We start from the raw sequence: 24294 nt of genomic DNA, 5'->3' as shown, positions 1-24294 counted from the left end.
CCGAGGGGTATGGGAATGCTGGTGATAGGGAGAGCTGGAGCTCCTGTTTCACTAGCTATCTAACCATCCCCCTTTGCTGACCTTTTCAGTGTGACAGTAACATGGAGAGTAGACCAGCATACTCTCCCAAACATTTCCTCTAACTATCTATGCACTACACCATATGCACTTTACATTTCACACAACGTATCCCACTACGTTACAGGGGTTGGCGCCAGCAAGTGCATGCGGCCAGAAAACTTTGCCCCCGCTACCTAGTGGCGGACTTCTGGGGGGAGGCGTGGCAGGGGTTCCGCCAGCATAGATCGTGGGTCCAGGGCGAGATGGGGTTCGGGCCTGTGCTAGAGGGTACAGGGCATTGCGGTTCCCAAGCTGCCGCTTCCGCCCAATAGAGAGGGGCCCGAACCTGGGAGTAGCGCCCCAGGAGGCTGCCCTATCAGTGGGTGTATAATGGCGGGATAGTTGCAGTGCCAAAACGCGCTTGGAGGGTGTCCCTGCAGCTGTCCTGGCAGGGTGCCCCGAGGCCACTACCACAGCCACTGGTAAGCTGGTGGGCTAGGGGTCCCAGATCCAATGCCTGGACCTGGGACTGTGCAGTGAGTGGGACCTGTGCTGTGTCTGTCCCCCTTTATTAATACTGAAGATGACAAAGCAAAATAAGTTTCAAAGCAAGCCTGAGGACAGTAAATCATCCATGGGGATGAGGGTGGGTTCATGGAATGTGGGAAGTTTGAGGGGAAGAGCAGGGGAAGTCGTTGAGGCATTCAGTAGGAGGTGGGTGGATGTGGCGTGTTTGCAGGAAGTCCGGTACAGGGGTGGATCAGCCAGAAGATTGTTGGGAAGGACTATTGCTATAAGTTGTTTTGGCAGGGGGGGACAGACGGATATGGAGGAGTTGGTGTAATGGTTGCGGAGAAATGGGTGGAATATGTTGTGAATGTTTTGAGAGTAAGCAATAGGATATTGGTAGTGAAAATTCTGTTGGGAAGAAAGATAGCTGCGATTATATCGGCATATGCTCCACAGGCAGGATTGGATGAATCAAAGAAAGATAGATTTTGGAATGATTTAATACATGTAGTGGGTGGTATGCGGGATGAGATAGTGATTTTGGGAGGGGACTTAAATGGTCATGTAGGTGAAGCAGCACAAGTTTATGAAGGAGTGCATGGGGGATGTGCGTATGGTCTAAGGAATGCAGAAGGGGAAAGGATACTTGAGTTTGGGGAGGCAACGGACATGATTGTGTGCAACACATATTTTAGGAAGAGACAGTAGGTTAATTATGTATGAGTCTGGGGGAAATAGCAGTCAGATAGATTATTTTCTGGTTAGGAGGGCCGATAGAAGGTTAGTGTGCGATGTTAAAGTTATAGGAAGTGAGGAGTGTGTGCAGCAGCACAAACTATTGATATGTGATATGGTGCTTAAAGAACAAGTGATGAAAAAGAGGACTTATGTACCTAGGAGGAAAATATGGAAGCTGAAAAACCAAGTAGTAAGGGATGCCTTCTATAGCGAGTTGAGGAGAGTGGTGGCTGAATAGGGAGCTGTAGACAGAGGCGTTAATGAACAGTACAGAGCCCTCAAGAACAATTTCTTGAGGGTTACTGATGTACCATGCGGCTGGACAAGAGGACCACCAAGACATAAAGTAACTTGGTGGTGGGATGAGGGTGTAGAAGCTGCAATTAAGGAGAAAAGAAGGCTTTTCCGGGAATGGAAGAAGGGTGGTAGCAAAGAGGAATATTTGGCTGCTAAGCCTAGGGCTAGAAGAGAGGTATACAGGGCAAAGTCTGAGTCACAGAGACAATTACTTGATAACCTAAATCATGGGGAAAGGAAAAATATATTTAGGGTGGCAGGTCAGGTGAAGAGGGATAATCGGGATATCATAGGTGAGCAGTGTGTGAAGAATGATGAAGGAAGGGTAGTGGTGAACAGTGGGGATATTAAAGATGCATGGAGAGAGCATTATAACCGGTTGTTGAATGAGGAGTTTGACTGGGACAGAGAAGGTTTGGAGCCAGCAGATCCAGTGTCTGGCCCTTGGCCTTTGATTGATACTGCTACTGTGAGTGAGGCAATAGGCAGGATGAGGGTGGGGAAGGCAGCAGGTGTGTCTGGGTTGACTGCCAAAATGTTGAAGGCCTCAGGCGATATAGGGGTGAGTTTAGTCACTGACCTGATAAATAGGATTATTTATGAGTGTGTTGTCCCAGATGATTGGCTGAAGAGTGTAATTGTAAATGTGTATAAAGGGAAGGGTGATGCCCTGGAAAGAAGAAATTATAGAGGTATAAAGCTTTTAGATCAGATAATGAAGGTAATGGAGAGAGTTTTAGAAGGTATGATTAGAGAAAGAGTGAATATTGATGAGATGCAGTTTGGGTTTATGCCAGGTAGGGGGACCACTGATGCCATATTCATTGTTCGACAGATTCAGGAAAAATATATTGGTAGGAGAAGGGATCTTTACTATGTTTTTGTTGATTTGGAAAAGGCCTTTGACAGAGTCCGTAGAAAGGTGGTGAAGTGGGCAATGAGAAAGCTTGGCTTGGAGGAGGAGGAGTGACTGGTTAGGGTGATTATGGCCATGTATGTAGGTGCTCACACCCAGGTGAGAGTGAATGGAGATTTGAGTGATGAGTTTTCCGTGAATGTTGGTGTGCATCAGGGGTCAGTCTTGAGTCCCATGTTGTTTATCATGGTACTTGAAGCCCTTTCACGTGACTTCAGAAATGGACTCCCGTGGGAGTTGTTGTATGCTGATGATTTGGTGCTGATTGCAGAGAATGAAAGGGAGGCGGAGGAAAGGTTTAGGAAGTGGAGAGATGGTATGGGGCAAAAGGGTTTAAGGGTAAATGCAGATAAAACAAAAGTGATGATATCTAGGGTTGGTGGCGGTACTGTCAAAGACAAGGGAGAGTGGCCATGTGCTGTTTGCCACAAGAGCGTGGGAAGTAATTCCATCTTGTGCGGTGTGTGTGATAAATGGGTGCATAAGAGATGTAGTGGTATCAGAGGTAGACTGCGAGATAATGCTGATTTTATGTGTACGGCGTGCTGGGGTGAGCAGGTGGAGATTGTAAGGCGTGAAAGGATTGAACTTGCTGGTGAATCTCTTGAGTGTGTGGAAGAGTTTTGTTATTTGGGAGACATGTTGTGTGCTGGAGGTGGGGCTGGAGCTAGCTCTGTGGCTAGGGTGAGAAGTGGTTGGAAGAAGTTCAGGGAGCTCTTGCCTCTCCTGACATTGAGGGGTCTTTGTATGCAGTATGTGTTAGGAGTGTAATGCTGTATGGCAGTGAGACATGGGCAGTGAAGAAGGAAGATATTCGCTGGCTCAGACGTACAGAAATGACAATGATTAGGTGGATGTGCAGTGCGTTCCTGCGTCCAAGGCCTGGAGGGGCTGGGTTTACAATGGAAGAGTTGAGAGGTAGGATGGGACTGGAGTGTATTGGTGTTGTGATGAGGAGAGGTAGATTGAGGTGGTTTGGACATGTGGAGAGGATGGGGGATGATAATTGGGTGAGGAAGGTGAGAAGTGTTAATATTGGGGGTGGGGTTATGAGGGGTAGACCGAGAAAGACATGGGATGAGGTCATTAAGTGTGACCTTAGGGTTAAGGGACTGAACAGGGAGGCTGCAATGGATCGTGCAGCGTGGAGAGCCGCCATTAGGTGACCAAGGCCGACACATGCAAGCATGTTGGAGCCTTTAAAAACGAAACGAAAACGAAAACGATGTATCCTGACTGAATGGTTTCTATTTACGGTACAGTACTGTACAATAACACATCAAAATGTCACAGAACCTCTGTGGCATACTGTTCAGTGTCTGTGACCTGTGTTGTTATTGGCTGTAAATGGACATTTGCCATTTCATTGTGTTCAGCTGCTCACTTCTGTTTTGCTGCCTGTGGTGCGAAAGACCCTAGACCAAAACAGAGTCACAGGTTGCTCTCCTTCATTCTGTTTTGCTGGTTTCTTTGTGGAAGCTCGGAGTGCCTATCTTGCACTTAACCAATGTAGTGCAACCATCAGGTGAGTTTACACTGAGAGGAAAGCTTAGTGGTTCCTCACACTTCAAGGAATCATTTACTACACTGGATGGTAACCATACAGGTAACTATGTGATGGTTGGTGGTCTAGTGGGCTAGGGTGCTTAAAACAGATAGGGCCCATAAAAGCATGCATCCAAGTAGCTGAGGTTTGTTGCTCACAAAATGCCACCCAGGGACAATTGCTTTTTGTCCAAGCCACCTGTTTCTAAACGAAATGTACTTCTAGCTACTGAAAGATTATATACAACAGATTTTCATTTTCACAAGACTGGTTCTTTCTTGAAGTAGGCTATTGTACAGCAGTTTTATAGTGTGATGTTTACTGTGATATGAGGGGCAATATTACAGTGAATGTGAAACTCTGCTTGAGCAAGAGGCCAAAACAACACAAACATTGACTTACTGCAGTTGACTGCCTCCATCAAACCTGGAGGCATAGTAGTCATCATAGTGGCTGGCCATTCTTGTATGCTGCACGACTCTACCTGCCACCACTCCAACATCTAAACAGCATGTCACCTACGCTTACCACCAACCTGTTAAAGCACAACAAATTTATGTCCTCCGTGATTACTGTCAACCTGCATATTAAAGCCCAAGTATTATACCAGAATATCTTCTGTGCTCAACACCAACCTGCTGACAAAGCATAAGTGATATATTACAAAAAACTACATACAGTACTTAAGCTGTTCAGCAGGGTTGGGGGGTAAAAAAATCACATTTTTTTTTTTCTTTTTTACTTCATTTTTTTTTTTTTTTTTTTTTTAATGTAATTGTTTTTCTAATCCTGTTTGTGCCTTTGGGAATTCTGTCAAAAGAGTACCATACTGGGTCTTTTTTCCTCACACTTGCTGCAACATGTCCATTAGGCATGATTATTTATTACGGTACTGTTCAAACAAACAGACTTACAAAATTGATAATAATAATGTGAATGGAAAGTGGGAGTAAGGCAGTGCACCACAAGCTAGCACTTCTTGGTATGGGGGAGGTTACTCACACTCAGGGTTGGAAAAAATAGCATATACCATGTGTATATATATATATATATATATATATATATATATATATATTTATGTATTTATTTATTTATCTGTAGTATTTTATTTAAATCAGATTTTTACATTTAAACTGTTTTACTTGATTTTTTTTTTTTTTTTTTTCACTTTTATGAAATTTTTTTTTGTACTGAGCCTTTATCAATGTTAAATGAAATAATAGTCTGGTAATGTACATTTATTACTATACCCAAAAGTTGCTATACAACTTGAAAAGACCTAATGCATTAAAGGCTTTCCTAACCAGAGCTCTTGACTCCTTAAAATCAAAAGTAGAACTTACTAGCTTAATCAAAGCCTACCTGATAAACTAAAATACTGTACACAACTTTTGGGAAACAGAAGAAGAACTTCACTCAAACATGATACATTATACTTACTGTACTTGAATCCCTTGAAAACAAACTTAAAACAAGCATACAATTTAAAGCACATGAATTCTTACACACAAATGTAGAAGTTAGATGGTTAAACACTTGATTTCTTTTTTTTTAAGTTGAATAGTAGAACAAAAGGCAATCACTGGTGCTTGATGATCAAGATCAGTACAGGAAGAGTACAGGCCAAGCAGACTTGATGCATCTGTACAACACACGTCCATCACATCCTCTGTCTTCTCCATTTTTACTGTAATTATTTAAAAAAATAAAAAATAAAAAAAATAAAAAAAAATCCTATCCATCTACTGCCAGACGCCTTAATCCCGTAAGGGGTGGCCATAAACAAATTGCCTCCATGTCCCCCTGTCCCCATTCATTTCATTGCCCTGCTCCCAGCTCATACAACACTCCTATACCTCTACTCCGTCTCATCCTTAGCCTCCCCCTCCCTCTCCCCCCCTCCAGCTCAGTCACATACACTCTCCTCATCAGTCTCTCACTCTCCATCCTCTCCGCATGGCCAAACCACCTCAATATGTTTATCCATTTTGATTTAAATCATGATTTTTTTCACTTTAATTTAAATCAAATTAAATCACATGATTTAAATAATTTGATTTAAATCATAACAACCCTGGCTACTTAAGAAACAATATTCTCATTCAAGTGCTCTCCTACGTCAGCATTCATTTTGGTTCACCTGACAAAGCCACAGGCATCTCCTCTCTCCCTTGTTCAGCTTTAAAGTTTTTTCTCTTTGATTTGTAGCACCTTTGACAATCTAACATACTATACTCAATTTTTTTCAGCTGATGATCCACTTTCATGAATGTGGCACCTGCACACTCCTGCCGCATGATTGGTTGGTTTCAATTTCATTCCTGAAGTATCATATTTAAAAAAAAAAATTGTACCTTATACTCCAATTCTCATAAATGCTGTTTTGCACTGTCATTGTACTGTACTATACAAACAGACATGAAACGAGTATGTATTTGTGCTGCATCCAAATGGACAGTGAATTTGAGGATGTTGAATTTGAACTGAAATATTGTTGTAAGAGGTACAGAGTTGTTCCATCTCTTATTAAATAAATAAATATATATACTGTACTTACAAATATATATACTTATGGATAATATGGGTGAAGGTATCGAAGCAACGGAGTAGGTGTGATGCACAATAGTCTGACATCTTGCGAGACGAGACAATTTGTTTTTCCCGCATGGCCGTCTCTCATGTCCCCCACCCACCTCCTCTGTAGTAATTGTTCCATTCATCTTCCCACATCCACCACTTTACCACTGACAAAACCACCAATTTACTTAGAATAGTACTGTTGTCTAATGTAACAAGTGCCTAAGTATTCAGATACAGTACTTTTTATTTGCACTTACCCAGCCAAATGCTTTTATTTTTTTTTAAATATAGTGAGATGCACTGTACCTTTTACAACAATAAATATTTCAATTCAAATTCAACTTCCTCAAATTCATTGTCCGTTTGAGTGAAGCACAGACATATACTCGTTTCATGTCTGTCTGTATAGTACAATGACAATGCAAACAGCATTTATGAGAACTGGAATATAAAGTACTTTTTTTTTTCTGTAAATATGATACTTCAGGTATGAAACTGAAACCAACCAATCACACAGCAGGAGTGTGCAGGTGCCACTATTCATGAAAGTGGATCAGCAGCTGGAAAAAACTGAGTATAAGTGCTTGATCATACCTACTGTCAAAGCCATGGACACTGCAAGAACTCGCCAGTTTTAGACTACACTGAACTCTCACACTTGGCGAATAATAGGTGCGAAAAAAAACTCGCCAAACTGGGATTCGCCAGATCTGAACTGAATAGCTAATGAGAAAAAAATAAACTGGTTCTGGGAATGCATGACTGGACTGATTTTCCACCTATAACATTACTGGGTGTAAATCATGTGGTAAACACAGATAACATCTATCTATCTATCTATAGGCCGACGCCCTAATCCCACAAAGGGTGGCCGCAGACAAAACGCTGCTACGAAATATTACACTGAAGATCCAAAACCCATCAGGGCAAAATTCAACTCAGTAAACAAAAAAAAGAAAATAAAAAAAATAAAAAATAAAAAAAAAATAAAAGAGCAGAAAGATGTTACTATGCAGGAGGATAAAGAGCAGATGCAGCCAGAAGTAACTTGAGGAACGCCACTTATTGCAGTTTGCTTCCTTTGATAAGCAAATGGCTGCGTATTAAAGGAAGCAGATGATGTAAACCACTGCAAATAACATACAATTACTCCACAGTATTTGTATATCCTGGACACACTATTTGGGAATCACGCCAAACGTACAAAGTGCATTAGCCAACGGCCATACCACGTTGAGTACACCGCTTCCCGTCCGATCAGCAAAGTTAAGCAACGTTGGGTCTGGTTAGTACTTGGATGGGTGACCGCCTGGGAACACCAGATGCTGTTGGCATAACGTTCTCCCTACGTGTCAAGTGGGGTTGGTGGAGGATTAGTGCCCCTCCCTGTAAAACAATTAACTCTAAGCCCTTGGCCACCCCGTTTGGGATACATGGCGTCTGGCAATGAATGAATGAATGAACATCCAGCGATACATATAGCGGGAAAGTTTCACAAGTACACAATACACCTTTGTTGGGCAACAATTTTTTCTTGTTCTGAATGATTTTAACATTCATTTTTGTCAGAAATGCTTCCTTGTGCCCATTTCCCCCACATCCCCTCCCCCAACTGATGTAGCAAATCTGACAAAACTGAAGGTAAAACCATCCAAAACACACCAGAAAAAAACTGCTGCCCAAGAAGCTAAACTAACCTAACCTAACATCACACTAACAAGCTACACTAACCTATCATCACACTAACAAGCTAGACTAATCTAAGCTAACCTAACCTACCATCACACTAACAAGCTACACTAACCTAACCTAACATCACACTGTTACTAACCTTCTGAGTGAGGTTGGTACAAGGCAGCAACAGCAACAAAGTGATGTAGTGTGTGTGTGTGTGTGTGTGTGTGTGTGTGTGTGTGTGTGTGTGTGTGTGTGTGTGTGTGTGTGTGTGTGTGTGTGTGTGTGTGTGTGTGTGTGTGTGTGGTTCTTGAGAAACAGGTACCAAGCAAAGTACTGTACTCTGTTTCTATTCCTGGAAGTTTGGACTACTCCTTTAGGCTACATCACACCACAAACACTCGATCGTCTGAATATTTATTGTAGGGTCCTCAAGGTCTACAAATGCCTCCTTGTGGTTAATTACATGGTGTGTGTACCCTTCAAACTGCACAGAGAAGAAGCAACACACCCATCCCCAGGGGGTGGCTACTGTCAAACTGATTTTGAATCCCTTCACATTAGCCTCTGTAGGAGCACGGTTCAATTTCTATCTATCTATCTATCTATTGCCAGACGCCTCAATCCCGTTTGGGGTGGCCACAAACAAATCGCCTCCAAGTCGCCCTGTCCCCCGCCATTTCACTGCCCTGCTCCCAACTCACACCCCGCTCTCTCATATATCTCTCCACCTCATCCCTCCATCTAATCCTCGGCCTCCCCCTCCCTCTTCCCCCCTCCACCTCACTCATATACACTCTCTTCGTCAGTCTTTCACCCTCCATCCTCTCCACATGGCCAAACCACCTCAGTATGTTCCTCATAACGCTCCCTATCACATCCACATCAACACCACAACGTTCCATTATATCCTCATTCGTCAGCCTCTCTCTCCACGTGACTCCACAGGCTCCTCTTAAATAACTCATTTCCACTGCTCTCACTCTTGACTTGTGTCCTTCCAACAATGTCCAAGCTTCACTTCCGTACGTTAGAGTTGGTATCACAATACTGTCATGTAGTAACTTTTTCACCTCCATGCTCACTTCCCTGTTTCTTATCACTGCTTTCAAGGAACCAGCAACCTTTCTTCCCTGCTGTACCCTTTCAAGCACTTCACCCTCCAAACCTCCATCCTTACTCATCACACTACCCAAATACTTAAACGTACTCACATTTTCCAATTCCTCACCATCCAACCTCACTGTACATTCACTAACTTCACCTCTCTCAAAGACCATCACTTTACTCTTCCCTACATTCACCTTTAGATTCCGTTTCTTACACACTCTCTCAAACTCATCCACCAAGCCTTGCAGCTTCCCTTCGTCTTCACTCAACAACACAGTATCATCTGCAAACAACAGTACAGGGAGTTTCCAAACACTATCCTCTCTCACCAGGGCCACTCCAACATCCACTACCCTACCTTGTACCTCTTTTATTACCCCATCCATGTACAGATTGAACAACCATGGAGACATGACACATCCCTGTTTCAAACCAACTTTCAAAGAGAAAAATTCACTTAGTTCACCATCCACACGCACTGCAGCCTTCGCACCATCGTACATACTCTTCACAGCATTCAACAACTTCCCATCTACTCCATATATTCTTAACACTTTCCACAATCCTTGTCTATCCACCCTGTCATATGCTTTCTCCAAATCCATGAAAGCCGCATACAACTTCTTTCCCTTCTCTAGAAACTTTTCCACTAAAGATCTAAGAATGAATATCTGATCTACACAACCTCTTCCCTTCCTAAAGCCTCCCTGTTCTTCTCCAACTAATTTCTCTGTTCTTTCTCTAACTCTGTCTATAAGTACCCTACCATACACTTTTCCTATTATACTAAGAAGACAAATGCCCCTATGATTACCACACACTTCTTTTTTCCCCTTTTCCTTTGTACAAGGGAATAATTATACCTGACTTCCAATCCTCCGGGACTCTACCTTCCTCCCAGGCCAATCTGCACATCTTCCACATCCATTCTACTACTATCTCTCCCCCATGCTTCAGCATTTCACCACACACTCCATCAATTCCTGGGGCTTTCCCCGATTTAACTTTCTTCATTGCTTCCACAACTTCTATCCTACTGATTTCTTCCTGTCTTCTCACCTCCCTCCTTCTCCCAGCCATTCCCCAGCCACTTATACTCGCATTACTTCCATCCTCTATGTTCAACAATTCCTTAAAGTGTTCTCTCAATCTGCTCACTTTTTCTCCCTTCTCCACTAGTAATCTACCATTTTTATCTTTTACTCCCCTGCTAACTTCACTTCCACCCTGTCTTACTCTTTTCACTTCTCTCCAGAACATTTTCTTACAGTCCCTCCACTTTACACTCAAATTCCTTCCAAATTCCTCATCCACTCTCTTCTTACTCTCTCTTACCAATCTTTTCACCTCTCTCTTCCTTTCCACATATAACTCTCTCTTCAGCCTCTCAACTTCTTCCACGCCCCTATTTCTCATCCATTCATTGTATGCTTTCTTCTTTTGTGCCACAGCCTGTTTCACTTCTTCAGTCCACCACGCTGTTCCTTGCACCCCCCTCCGTCTTCTCTTCCTTCCACACACCACATCACATGCTGCACATATTTCTTCTGTAAATATCTTACACATACCTTCCACTTCTCCCATCTGCTCCAATTAATATTTGCCCAATCGTTCCTCCACTTCTCTCTTATACTCTGCCTTTTTCTCATCCTCTTGTAACCTTTCCACTCTCCTTGCAACTACTCCTTCCTCTCGTCTTTCCCTTCTTCTATTCCTCCATCTTACTTGCATCCTAATTCTGGCCACCACCAAGTAGTGGTCAGAAAGTCCACTCCCCCAACCTCTATACACTCTTGCATCCTTTACACATCTTCGCATCCTTTCATCCACACACACATAATCAATCATTGCCTTCCTTTCATTCAGTTCACCACCCACCCTTCTCATCACTCGCCATGTATACCTGTGGATCATTTTATGCCTGAAGAGGGTATTGGCTATCACCAACCCCCTCCCAGCACAAATGTCCACTAACGCACTCCCATTCTCATCTATCTCAGCAGGCACACCCCACTCACCAACTATTCCATCCACCTTCACATTACCAACTTTACCATTCATATCACCAATCAAAAACACTCTCTCATTCCTTCCAAACTTTTCCATGCACACTTCCACATTTGTCCAGAACTCTTCTCTCACTCTTCTAGCACGATCTTGCGTTGGCGCATACACACACACAATCGCCCACATTTGTATTCCAACTTTCAACTTTACCCACACAATCCTTGGCCCAACTGATCCATACTGTCTTATGCTCTTCTTCCATCTTTTACTCACAACTATACACACTCCTTCCTTTGCCCTCTCATTCTCATCTACTCCTGCACATATACCCCATCCATACTCCCATTCTCTCACACTTTCTCCTCTCCATTTTGTTTCAGTTATTCCACATACATCCACTTTCGCATCCTCAAGCACCTGGACAATCTCTCTCTCTTTCACCTCATCATTCGCTCCTCTTACATTCCATGTACTCATTACCAAGTCCTTTGTCCGGTCCTGGGTCGTCATCGTTTGGTCAGTCCTTGTCCGAGGCTTCTTGTTTGTTTTTTTAGTTAGTTGTTTTCCGGGGAGGGGCACTAACCCTCCGCCAACCCTTTTAGTCGCCTTTTACGACAAGCAGGGATACTGGGGGAGTATTCTTGAAAACCCCCCTACCCCCAGGGTATGGTTCAATTTCACTGACTAATATAATCGTCCCCTCTAACTGGCTGAAACCAAAAAAAAGGCAGGAAGGAGCATATGCCCTGAAAGTCGGGTGTAAATGAATATATGAACACAAGCATATGATACTCAGGCAAACAGAGGTAGGTTTTTAGGTATTAACATCTAGGTTACTCTGCATTTGCGAATGGTATAAAAAAAAAAAAAAAAGTTACCCTTTTTTGATGACCTACCTGTCTATGACCCTAACTTTACTGTGTCCCATAGGAATCCATATTGTGTACTTGCACAATAAAACCAATATGACAATGTCGGTGAAACATTTACGCAGTCAAAATCTCAAATAACAGCCTTCAGAGGTATGCTTTACAAAATCCCTAGTAGGTATGGTAATACAGGAAAGGTGCCAATTACCCTGCAAAAGACTCATTTCAGTAGAAAATATGGAAAGGCCGAACCCGTTTGGTAAGAAACAACAAATTGGAATACATGATTCTTCTCGTTATGTTCCAGAATATATGATAAAGTTCACATTAAGTTTGCACTCACGCATTCCTAAACGGCAGGCCATACACCACTTATTGTCTCATTTAAGCCAAATAACGGATCAGTGTAACAGTAATTTTGTCTTCTTGATGCTGTGAAGGAGTAATTAACATACCAGAATTCTTGTGGGTTTGAGGGACGCGGCCAAAACAACGACCCTATGCCCTTCTGATGCAAGTTGATTAGTGCCACAAGTAGCTTCAGGTTAAATGCAGGAGGGCTGCCTGTTTACGGATGAAGTTGTATACCACACGAAGCACTGCCGCAACCGCAACATACTTCACGTCTATGATATTTCAAATAAAACACGATGTAAGCGTCTTAACCCTACTTCAGAGTGTAAGTACCCGCCGCCTGCCGGGTGCGACGAAAATACCGAATCAGCGGTCATTTAGCGAATTGACATCGAATCGGCACTTTTAATTGGAAAATAATATATTTTTTATCGCCATATAGGTTTAGACACTTAATTATCTTAAATCCAGCATTTTTTTTTTTTTAATGAAACTATCAATTAACAAAAAAAAAAAAAAAAAAAAAAAATCAGAGCAAAAATCTGCTAAAGGTAGCAGGTGTTTCGTCTCTAGCTCGACAGCTAGCCTTGACAGATTTGTTTGGTATATGTAATGCTAGATGTTTTACGGTTGGCCTCCCGTCCCTAGAGCACCTAGTGGTAGCTGGGTTCTCTTTCTAGACCGGAGCTTAGACAAATAAGAGAGACACAGGACACAAAAACTCAAGGCAACACCTTACATGTGACTCTTAGGTGTCGTCTGCTACCTAGCTGGTGAGCCCTATTTCGGTGACTTTCGGTCCAGACCTAGAAAAATAACATAACTATTGTGACTATTCTATATGTATGGATAAACTTACAAGAGTTAGCAATACTATAGACCATTAAAGTCACTAAAATACTCTCTGATAAAAAATATCATGCCCATGAATGAATACTTTTGACTAGCTATTATGCATATGCGTACAGTAGGCTACATTGGGCTTCCATCCGGCAATCCCTTACTCACAGTCATTTCGTTGTTACTGATGAGTTCAGTGCAATTGGTTTTCTTATCTACTTTCGTATCATCTTATTGAGTAAGAATAGTGCTTTCTTGAAGCTTGTCATTGCCTCAGTTTTCTTAAATTTAATATTTGCTAAATACCGCCATTTGACATGTTTCCATATGCCATGAAATGCGTGGCTCTGACAGACGACTCACGGACAGTACTCCGGAATATTCCGGAGAATACCATAGTATCCCCGACATCAAGGCGAACCAAAAACAGCGGAGTTCGCCCTCAAGAATGCCGACACCCCCACTCGGACACCACGGGGTAGCCGCCGCCAGCCACCACCACTCCGGGCAACAACGACATATGTCATCCCGGGCCGTGCGCCCCTGTGACGCTCAACCACCACGCCGCCGCCACCGTAGGCGAAAGACTACCTTCGCGTGGCGGAATCACCGAGTTAGCTAGGGGTGGAGTCAGAAACTATACTCCAGTCAGCGCCCCTAAGGTAGAGACGATCTATGGTCGCTGTAATAGTGTCAAGGTAGAGACGATCTATGGTCGCTCCCATCAAAACCCGGTAGAGACGATCAATGGTCGCTCCCATAAAAACAAGGTAGAGACGATCTATGGTCGCTCCCATAAAAATCAGGTAGAGACGATCAATGGTCGCTCCCTGAAAGCTCAGGTAGAGACGATCCACGGTCGCTCCCTCAGCACTCCGGTAGAGACGATCAATGGTCGCTCCCATAAAAACAAGGTAGAGACGATCTATGGTCGCTCCCATAAAAATCAGGTAGAGACGATCAATGGTCGCTCCCTGAAAGCTCAGGTAGAGACGATCCACGGTCGCTCCCTCAGCACTCCGGTAGAGACGATCGATGGTCGCTCCCAGGGTATAGTAAGGAGGAAAGAACTCCCTGTTTCCCCCGGCCTCTGTTCCCTGCGCGAGGCCCTTGAGAAGACCGACCTGTTGGGCCCCCGTGACAGCCGCTGCCGCAGTCCTCCCCTGTCGGCGCCCCTGCTCATAGGAGACCGCAGTCCGTCGCCTCTTCCGGCCCGCCCCAGGACACCCGGGCGAGACCTCACCACGCCCCCGCGACGCCGGGACCTGACCCAGAGGTTCCTAGCCCTCTTCGGCCCCAGTCCCAAGGGCCTTACACCGGAGCCCAGTCCGGAAACCCCCGGACGTGAGAGGACGCCCTAGCGAGTCGCCCCGTGCCCTCCCGGCTCGCCCTACCCTGACGACGCCCCCAGTCCGACCGGATCATCACTGAGGTAACCGTGTTTCTCTCCACGAGAAATACGAGCGATCCTGTAATAATCGTGAAGTAGGTTAAGTGTGACTCTCTTAGAATAAGACTAGTGCAGTAATTTCATGTAATTTCCATTGGGGTAAACCAGGACATAATACTCCGTTAACGGGCGAGAATGTGGGTAGAGACCTCAAGTGAAGATACGTGCGAGTGTCATCCCGAAGTTTTCTAAGGACTTCTCTCTAGAGCCCGAAGAAAGACTAACACATTATTGGAGTGCTATTGGCTAAGCTCTGAGTAATATAATGGAATAGAATTTACGAGGGTTCCGACTTTGTTACGCGTTGGGAAGTGCGAGTCTACATAACCTACCGGGGAGATGTGTAATATATATATAAGTTGTGCCGACAGAAACCTAGTGTCCCCAAAACAACGAGGACAGCGAGTAATAACTATATTCCCCTGTTCCGCACGCTATCCCTAAAAACTCTCTCCATTTCCTCACCCCCGCTCTTAAAGTCCAAATAAGAACCAGAGTTAATTGTCAAAGAATTCTTGCCAACAGAAAACACCTAAACTCCCTTGTTAATATCGGGCCTCATTAAATATTACCATAACTTCCCCCTCGCCGTTCTAAGTCACTCTCCGTGTCTCCCTACTTCCCCCCCCCCCTCCTGGTAGATCACAAAACCCCCCCCTCTCCCCTCACGCGCTCCGCGCGCATGGGTATTTACTGTACTCCTAGTACTAAGATTTGTTGTATTGTCATTAATATCTAGGAAGCTATATCCTGCGAGATACACAATATTTTAGATAAGGTTTTGTATTGCTCTATATTGTGATGTAATGTCTGCTGAAGTGTCTTGTGTCTGACTGTGTTAATATACTGTACGTGTATGGTGTTGCCGAAGGTTTTTATGTCCTACCTCTCTTTATTGCACTAGCTCCGGTCTCGAAAGAGGACCCCGCTTCCCGTTGGGTGAAATAGGTACGAGAAGTCGAGCCTAATTCTACTCAGCATTACATGCCATAGGCGACCGTCGGACACCGTCCCCACTCTCCAAGGCTGGATAACACATAGCTCACTTTTCGTTAGCTCTTGGAGAAGGCGGTTATGTATACGGCTTTTACTATACCATTATGGCGATTAACCAAGGTTTTGAAGTCCAATATTTGCATGATTCGTATGATGTACCATGATTTATACAATGAGGATACAAATGGACAATTACAAGTTAGCGTAGTGCTGCTACTTGAGCGTGGTTACTTCTGTTATGCTGGGTGTTTTTAGTCCGACCTCTCGTCCTAAAAACGCCCGCGACTGAGCGGGGTCCTCTTTCCGGACCGGAAGTAAAGCACCCACAAAGGAACAGGGCACAAAAACTTGCCAGTATACCTTAGCACATCTATTGTCTTAATTCAAACACCTTGCAATACAAGGACAGAGAGACACTGGATGTAGAATGGATAGGGTGACAGAGTTGCTATTCAGGTATAAATGTACACAAGCACAATAATGGTGTCGAGGGCAAAATACAATTATATCAACACACAGATATTATTAGTCACTAGAGCACGGTGTAGGTGTTGGAGCTAAGGCACAACTGTCATTTAATACACTCAACAGGATACGCGAGCCGCGGCACACGGGAATGTTACTTAGCCGCGGCGACGCTGTTCTGGTTCTGTCTTGACTGGCTGGTCTCAGTCTATCTCTGGGCGCCACTGGTATAGACACAGTATTTTAGTGTATCACAGTTGCCTTGCTATTCGTGCTCACCGACCCTTGATTTCTGCCCTTGTATTTATATGCACTGCTCGTCACTTTATATTATATTACTACGGTTGTACTGTCATTTTCACTTCTGTCTCATTCACTTAGTCTCAGGCACGACTTGAGAGGTAAGGTCGTCACTAGGCCCCTGGTTCCTGTGGTTAACAAAGGTGGCGCCCGGGCGTGGGAGGAGGCCCCTCGGGAGAGCTCTCCCGCAGGAGACACTGCGCAGCTCTCGGGGGCGTCACTGCCAGGGCCTGCTTCATAGCTGGGGTGCAGGGAGGCCCTTCCGTCTGGGTGCCTTGACCTGATAGGTAGCCCCCGGGACTGGGGCCAAACAACTTCAGGAGGCGGGCCTGCCGCCTAGTACTCCGGGCGGAGGGCCGATGGGGAGTGGGGCCCAAGCGATCCCGCCCTGGGGTCCGCTGGCTGGCCCTGGGAGACCGGGTACTGCGGTCTCCTACAGATCGGGGAGCCGTCAGGAACAAACTGCGGCACCTCTCCTGTTGGGCGTCCGTCAGGGGCTGGCGGCGTCCAGGGACTGGCTGCAGGGCAGGAACAGGACCGATCGCCACCACTCCTGGAACGGCAGCACCTCCGGGGAACCACACCTGGAGGGAGAGAGTGAAGGGCGTCCCACGCAGCCAAGAGGTAGTGAGCCGGCCACGCAAGGGACCTTCTCCTCCGGGAGAACCCTAGAGACTGCAGACAAAGGGCGTACGGTGGCCGCTCCTTCCCCCACATGTACGGTGGCCATTGTGGCGGTTCCAGTCTCCACCTCCGGCCGAGACCTGACCGAAAGGTTCAGGGAATTGTTCGGCCCCAGTCCTGAGGGCCATACTCCTGTTCCTAGCCCGGAGAACTCGGGCCCCTTCGCCACCTGCAGCCCCGGACGAGAGAAGACGCCCTTGCGTGTAATCCTGTGCCCTCTCGGCACGGCCTCCCCTGGCGGTGCCCCTGCCCCGGCGGAACTGTCGCCGGCGTGTCTCCCAGCCGCACCCGCCGTCCAGTAACTTGAGACAGTGATTGCGCCCTGGGTACAGTGTAACAGTGACGAGGTAATAGTGTACTTTCCTAGCACCAGGCCAAGTGTTTACGTGACGCTGGAATAATGGTCTAATGTACGACAGGGCGGAGTAGTGAATAACCCAAGTAGAATCCAAGTGATAGTGAATAAGACTCATTATAACTCCCTTCATGTTATAATCAGTGAAACGCCCCAGCCGTGGAATTCATATGAGTAATTTACCCAAATGTCCCTTGCTCTTAGAAAATAATAAATCGAACACGCTATCAATACCCTCCACTTCATATTACTATAAATATAATTAGACCCCAGTGCCTTACACCCTCCCCTAGTGAGCTTTATCTTTAACTCCTCCACGCGCGCAGCAACCTTAGACCTTATTGAGATAATTAACCGGTAACCCTTTGCTCTTAGAAAATATAAGTTGAACGCACTATCAATAACCTCCGTCTCATACTGCCACAACTACAAATATACCCCAGTGCCTTACACCCTCCCCTAGTGAGCCCGATCGCTCATTCCTCCACGTGCACCGCGACCCTAGACTATACTAATTCTGTACACTACGCCTCGAGCGTTATTCCAAGTGCATGCTACTGTAGTATCCTGCGAGATACTGAGAATCTAGTTATAAGAGTTTGTAACTGACCAAATATTGTGCTGTATCATCTGCTGTTGTCCCTTGTCTGACTAAGTAATACACGTGTAAAGGTGCCTGAAGTTTTTGTGTCCTGCCTCTCTCTTATTTGTCCTAAGCCCCGGTCTCGAAAGAGGACCTCGCTACACGTTAGGTGTTCTAGGAACGAGAAGTCGAGCCTTAAACACCTAGCATTAAAATAACAGAAAACAACATTCAACATTTATTAGGTAACAACACGTAGTGCTGCTCTCGGGTGTTTGTCCTTTCCTTTCCTCCTTCCTTCTTTCTTTCCCTCCTCTTCTGTCGTTCTTTACTTCATTCCTTCCTCGTCCTTTTGTCTACGGGTTTACACTCCCTCTTCTATCTCTCTCTCCTTCATTCTTTCCTCATCCTTCTGTCTATGGGTGACTTTACACTGAGTGACAAGCCAAATGGTTTCCTGTACATCTTAGGTAGCAGCACATTAAGAACCTGACCCTTCGCCAACGTTCATCTTCTCCAACCATGTTTAGCTTTCATCTGTTTTTGTAAACAACAAAACACTCTCGAGTCTCGGTGGCCTTTTCTCGTCTTCTGGGGCGGGTGTTGCAACACCCAGTCTGTGGCTCCTCCATGGGGTGGGTATTGCAACACCCCTACCGGGGCCTCCTGTTGGGGTGGATATTTCACTCCTATTTCTGCTCTTATGGCGCTATTGTCGCATAGCCTATGTTGGTGCTTGTAATATTCCTCTAGATACAGTACTTGATTTTCTATTTTCTGTATTCATTTTTTTTGTGAAGCGTACTACCTCAGTTGCATAGAAAATAAAAGATATAGCCAGCTCTTTCCAAAAAGATTTCACATTCATCATCCTGTTACAATTTCTAGCAGTAACAGAATAGGTGGTTAGATCTTTGCTTTCCCAGCGTTCTTACTCTGGTGCATGTTGAAGCAATTTCTTTTGGTGCTGATGATTAGCCTACCCTTGATATTTTCTTATTTTAATGCCTTCCATTCCTTGCAATGGGTAAAAGGAGATACAAATTAAGATGTTACTTTTTTTTCACGGTTCAGTTTCAGCCCCCATTCTTTTGCCACTTCCACTAGTTTTTTTTTTTTTTTACTGCAAGGAAGAGATGGGCAAACACGAGGCCAACATCCGCATAAAATAGTCCACATATATTCTTCCTGCGGCTTTACCCTCAACCCGGAGCATCGCTCAAAAGGCTCGAGTGGGACTTGTGTAGCAACAATCCCCAGTATGACCGCGATGACACCCACTGTGTTCGTCAGGGAAAGAACGCCCACCGAGCTTCTTTCACCTACAACCCCCTGTAGGACTGCGACACACCCACCGTGCTCGTTGGGGAAAGGATGCCCACCGTGCTCCTTTCATCGTAGTCCCAAGCAGGACCGCGACAACTCCCACTGTACTTGTCGGGGAGGGAACGCCCACCATGCTTCCCTCATCTGCAGCCCCTACTGGAAGCAGGACCACAGCGACACCCACTGTGCTCCTCTCACCTGCAGTCCCAGGGTCTAGTGGAACTGCGGCAGTGCCCACCGTGGAGGGAACGCCCACCACGCTTCCCTCATCTACCTCTGCGGTACCCGCTGAGGGCAACGCCCCTTACTTGCCTCACTCCTCCAGAGGCTGAGCGGGACACCCCTCCTGCTCTCCCCTCCAGATGCCGAGCAGGACAACCCTCCTGCTCTCCCCTCCAGAGGCCAAGCAGGACACCCGTCCTGCTCTCCCCTCTAGAGGCCGAGGGGGACACCCCTCCTGCTCTCCCCTCCAGAGGCCGAGCGGGACACCCCTCCTGCTCTCCCCACCCCCGAAAGGGGCAGAGCTGCTGTTGGAGAGGGTTTGGAGTCGCCCCATAGTGAGTCTGCCAGTTGCTGTCGACTCCTGGAGTAGGAGTTGCAGCAAACAGCCCCTGATGTCCTCTCGACGAAAGCAAGGCCACAGCCCCCAGGGGCACAATCACAGCCTTTTTCCACTCTGCTGGCATGGTTTCACTCGTACATACCTCCGACAAGCACTTCATTCCGCTCTCTCCACTACACTTAATCATCTCTGCATACATTTCATCAACCCCAGCTGCTTTCCCATTTTTCAGCTGCCTCACAGCATTCTTAACCTGTGCAAGTGTCACCCTTCCTGGCACTGCATTCCTCTGCACACCCCCAAAACGAACCATGTTTACAGTGTCCCTGTTCTTTCTATTCCTATCCCATTCATTGATAATAAAAATACATGCATGTGGGCAAAACAGTATTGTCATTTTTCTTTTGTGGTAAACATATGCAATACCAAATCATTGTTTCTATAAGTCCTAACACTTCTGTTTTTGCATACTGAAATAAAATTGTTAAAAAATTTGTCCCTCCTGGTTTTCTTTGCATATATTATTTAAGGATCTTCCATAACTTGAACAAAAAGACACCAAGAAAAAATTTATGCTTCTCCTTCTTCCTGTGACAAAATGAATTTTAAACACCTGTACACAAGGGTAAGATGAAACTCAAAAACAAAATAAAAATCAGTCACGGATGAACAAAATTTTGAACTACAGATTCAAGGATGAATGGCACTGAAACGGTTTAAGAAACTGTTACAGAGTTTTTTGTAAACAATCCTAACAAGTAGACAGGCAACCAAATCAAGTCAAACAATTATCTTCATGCTATCATGCATGGATTTCAGAAATTCATTAACAGTGTCTAAGCAACACTTTCTTCGAGGATAATAAACAAGGATCAACCTTATATTATTTTAATTTTCTTAATGTTACAAGGCTGAATACAAATCCTATATGATCGCCCAGTCACGTTATTAATTTATTCCAATAGGAAAAGAAAAAAAATCACAAAAAGATCACTATGTAATATCAAAGAGATATAATCTTTTATGTACACAAAAGATAAGATGGCGGAAGAGTACGAAAAATGTGAAAACGAGCTGTACCAGTCAGGCAATTAAAAAGTCCTTGATGACTAATAATCTTTGTTTGGACAGTTTCAAAGGGATCGGTAAACTGACAGTCCGGTGGGCCGGCTGGCTGGCTTACCGGTCGGCCAAAACTTTAACCGTGGCTCGGCTAAGGTGACCCGGAACTGCTTGCTGCCCCACAACAATCTGTTCAACCCTTTTCCTCGCAGCCACAACAACTACACCCACCACACTTCTCAACTCCTTCACTCCTCCAATGATTTGCTGGTATCCTTGGTTTTCTCTCCCTTGCTCTTACTATCGTCAGTCTTTTTGTCTGCTGTCTTCTGTTGGCTGGTCTTTCCTTTGGTCTCTGCCTTGGAAACCTCCACCTTCACTTCAGACCTGGCTTCCTTCTCTGCAGTGACTGGTTTCTCAGAAGCTGCTGGAGGGACAAAGAAAAAAAATCAGCCATAGAAAACTTGACAAATACATACAGTACACATTAATTGTCAAGAAAAACAAACATTAATAAAAATAAAAGCCAGCAAAACCATTTCCATAGTGGCCCTAATAGTTTTAACCTCTGTTACACTTATTCTTTGTGTGGTAGTTTACCTCCCTTAAGTCACTGTTTTAAAACCAATGTAAACTGTACTTTATATGAGGCTTGCAGCTTGGCCCATGCAGACCTTTGCTGTGCCTCATATGAAGTCTGAAGCTCGACAAGGGTTTTAAAAAATACCCTGGAATAAACTCAACTCTTAGCAACACAAAAAGTGGTGCCTAAAAGTGATTGATGCCAATATTTTCTAGAAGCTGAACAAAGTTTTTAAGAATGTAGCTAATCACATGCATAAGAAGGCTCGGTTTTGCTCATCCAAGAGGACACAGACCAATGACAACAAATAATGATAGATGTCGGAGACATAACAAATAATCCACGTTAACTCTCTTGGACTCGGGTTATACATACAAACATACATATATATATATATACACACACACTCAGTAAAAGTCCTATTATTGGATCTGACGAATAATAAAAAAACCTACCCACTCAGTACCTTAAATGTATTGGTGAGCACTGTCATCAACATTTATGGTATTACAATTGTGTTTGGAGACAGTACTGTATACTGTACAATACTGTAATCAGTACAGTAAAGTGTAATGACACAGTAGGCCTACAAGTCCCAGATAACACTTAATGGATGGTCGAAATGATCCAGAATATTACCTACCCACTCAATACATCATTTGTATTCCTGAACACTGTCATCACTACTTATATTATTACAAATGTGTTTGGAGTGAGTACAGTATACAGTAATCTCTCCAAACACAAAATATAGTAGTTGGAAAAATACATAAAATAAACTGGAGGAATATGAATTGGAAAGGTCTTTTGGAGGAAAGTTAAAGGTAGATTTAGCACTTATTCTTATGTTCATTTTTGTGTTTATATGTGAAAGGGAGAGTATTAATGCAAACAATAATGTATTCCATTAACTCCTTAATAACCCCTGACAATGAACAACTCTTTACAGTACCGGTGTCAGTGACACTGTGTTAGTATGAGCTATAAAAAAACATGAACAATTATGGGATGGGAACGAAGGTCACTGGTATGTTTACATGACCCTACGTTACCATTCCAAGCAGTCAGGTGGTCGCTTAATCTCAGATGTTTTCGCCTATTTGGTAAATGCGCCATAACTTTGTCAATTCTTCCGTGAATCATAGCATGGTTTTAGGAAACTAGAAAACACATTGCTAGGTGCGACAGACGATTCTCTTCACATCATTACAAAAATGAAATGGAAAAAATTTAATCCATCTTTGAGTAAGTAGAGTAAGTTTCTTCCACTCATCTGAAATCAATTTACTGTATTAAGATGTGAAGATAATCATCTGGAGCACCTAGCAATGTGTTATTTAGCCACCTAAACTCATGCTATGTTTCGTGGAAGAATCGATAAAGTTACAGTGCATTTACCAAATGGGCAAAAACATCTCAGATTAAGCAACCGCCTGACTGCCTGGAATTGTATCGTAGAGCCATGTAAACATACCAAATGGGAGAAATGGAGTTCCCCCGAGCTAAGCCCTGTATTGGACTATATAGCCCCACTAGGGTTACAGGAGGGAACTACCCCTCCCGGCACGGCAGCCCGGGCGAGGCTTGAACTTGGAATCCCCCGATTACAAGTCCAGCGTGCTACCACTGTGCTACCGCACCCCCCATGTAAACATACCAGAGACCTTCGCTCCCTTCCCATAATTGTTCATTTCTCTCTCTTTTTAAAACAGCTCAGACTAACTTGACGTCACTGATACCGGTACTGTAAAGGGTTGTTCAATACCGGAGGTTATTAAAGAGTTAATGGCATACATTACTGTCTGCATCAATACTCTCTCTTTCACCTATAAACACAAAAATGAACAAAAGAATGAGTGCCAAATGTACATTTAACTTTCATCAGAAAGACCTTACCAATTCAAATCCCTCCAGTTTATTTACCTACTTTTCCAACTTTAGGTTAGGTTAGGTTAAATTATTAGATACAGTTAAACTCGGTTAGGTTAGGGTTAGTTAAACACTTAGGACTGTCCCTACCACCATTATGCTGAGGAATCAAAGTACAAGAGCTGTCACAGCCATACAGCTAAAAACAATGTGGAAACAGATTTAACAAGCAACAATTATTCATGAGTAATGCATTACAGTATCAGTGGTTCATGGGCTATGCAATTACCGGTAAATGTCATTTTCAGGAAGGCGTTAAGAATGAGCGAATTTCAAGATTTAGCAAGGGGGTTTGGAACATAACCCTTGCTAAGTTGGGGGGGGTTACTACTGCATGATACTGTGCAATACTGTAAACAGTACTATACCTGAATCTGAAAAATATAGAAACCAGTGAACATATATAAGTGTAATGAAACAGTAGGCCTACAAGTCACATACAATATTTCCTGGACTGTCAAGATGATTCCAGACATCTGCCGAACAATCAGACTTTCG

The 24294-nt window shown here is 44.3% G+C and overlaps 2 protein-coding genes and 1 non-coding gene across 4 annotated transcripts in view; 1 reads left to right on the top strand and 2 right to left on the bottom strand.

The window, feature by feature from the left end:
• The window catches only part of LOC145407204 (uncharacterized), a 31929-nt gene extending 27384 nt beyond the window's left edge, over positions 1-4545 (bottom strand). Inside the window, exon 1 of the mRNA XM_080278241.1 lies at positions 4470-4545. Coding sequence (XP_080134367.1) covers positions 4470-4528 — 59 coding nt within the window. The 5' untranslated portion in view covers positions 4529-4545. The remainder of the gene's footprint in view (positions 1-4469) is intronic.
• Positions 4546-7862: 3317 nt separating this feature from the next.
• LOC145407318 (5S ribosomal RNA) lies at positions 7863-7981 on the top strand. Its single transcript, XR_013898681.1, has one exon. It is a non-coding gene; the product is annotated as a 5S ribosomal RNA (ribosomal RNA).
• Positions 7982-21570: 13589 nt separating this feature from the next.
• LOC145407009 (uncharacterized) overlaps positions 21571-24294 on the bottom strand; it is a 36037-nt gene continuing 33313 nt past the window's right edge. Inside the window, exon 6 of one of the 2 annotated variants that reach the window (XM_080278022.1) lies at positions 21571-21708. The gene's annotated coding sequence lies outside the window, so the exon portion shown is untranslated. Of the gene's footprint in view, positions 21712-24294 lie in introns of both variants that reach the window. The other variant, XM_080278021.1, reaches the window with a different exon arrangement.

The sequence above is a fragment of the Coenobita brevimanus genome, chromosome 72 (assembly GCF_032717465.1).
Source record: "Coenobita brevimanus isolate Jiangsu-jjx chromosome 72, ASM3271746v2, whole genome shotgun sequence".
Classification (NCBI taxonomy): Eukaryota; Metazoa; Arthropoda; class Malacostraca; order Decapoda; family Coenobitidae; genus Coenobita; species Coenobita brevimanus.
The sequence above is the reverse complement of the archived record's forward strand: the minus strand, read 5'-3'. Positions and strand labels throughout refer to the sequence as shown.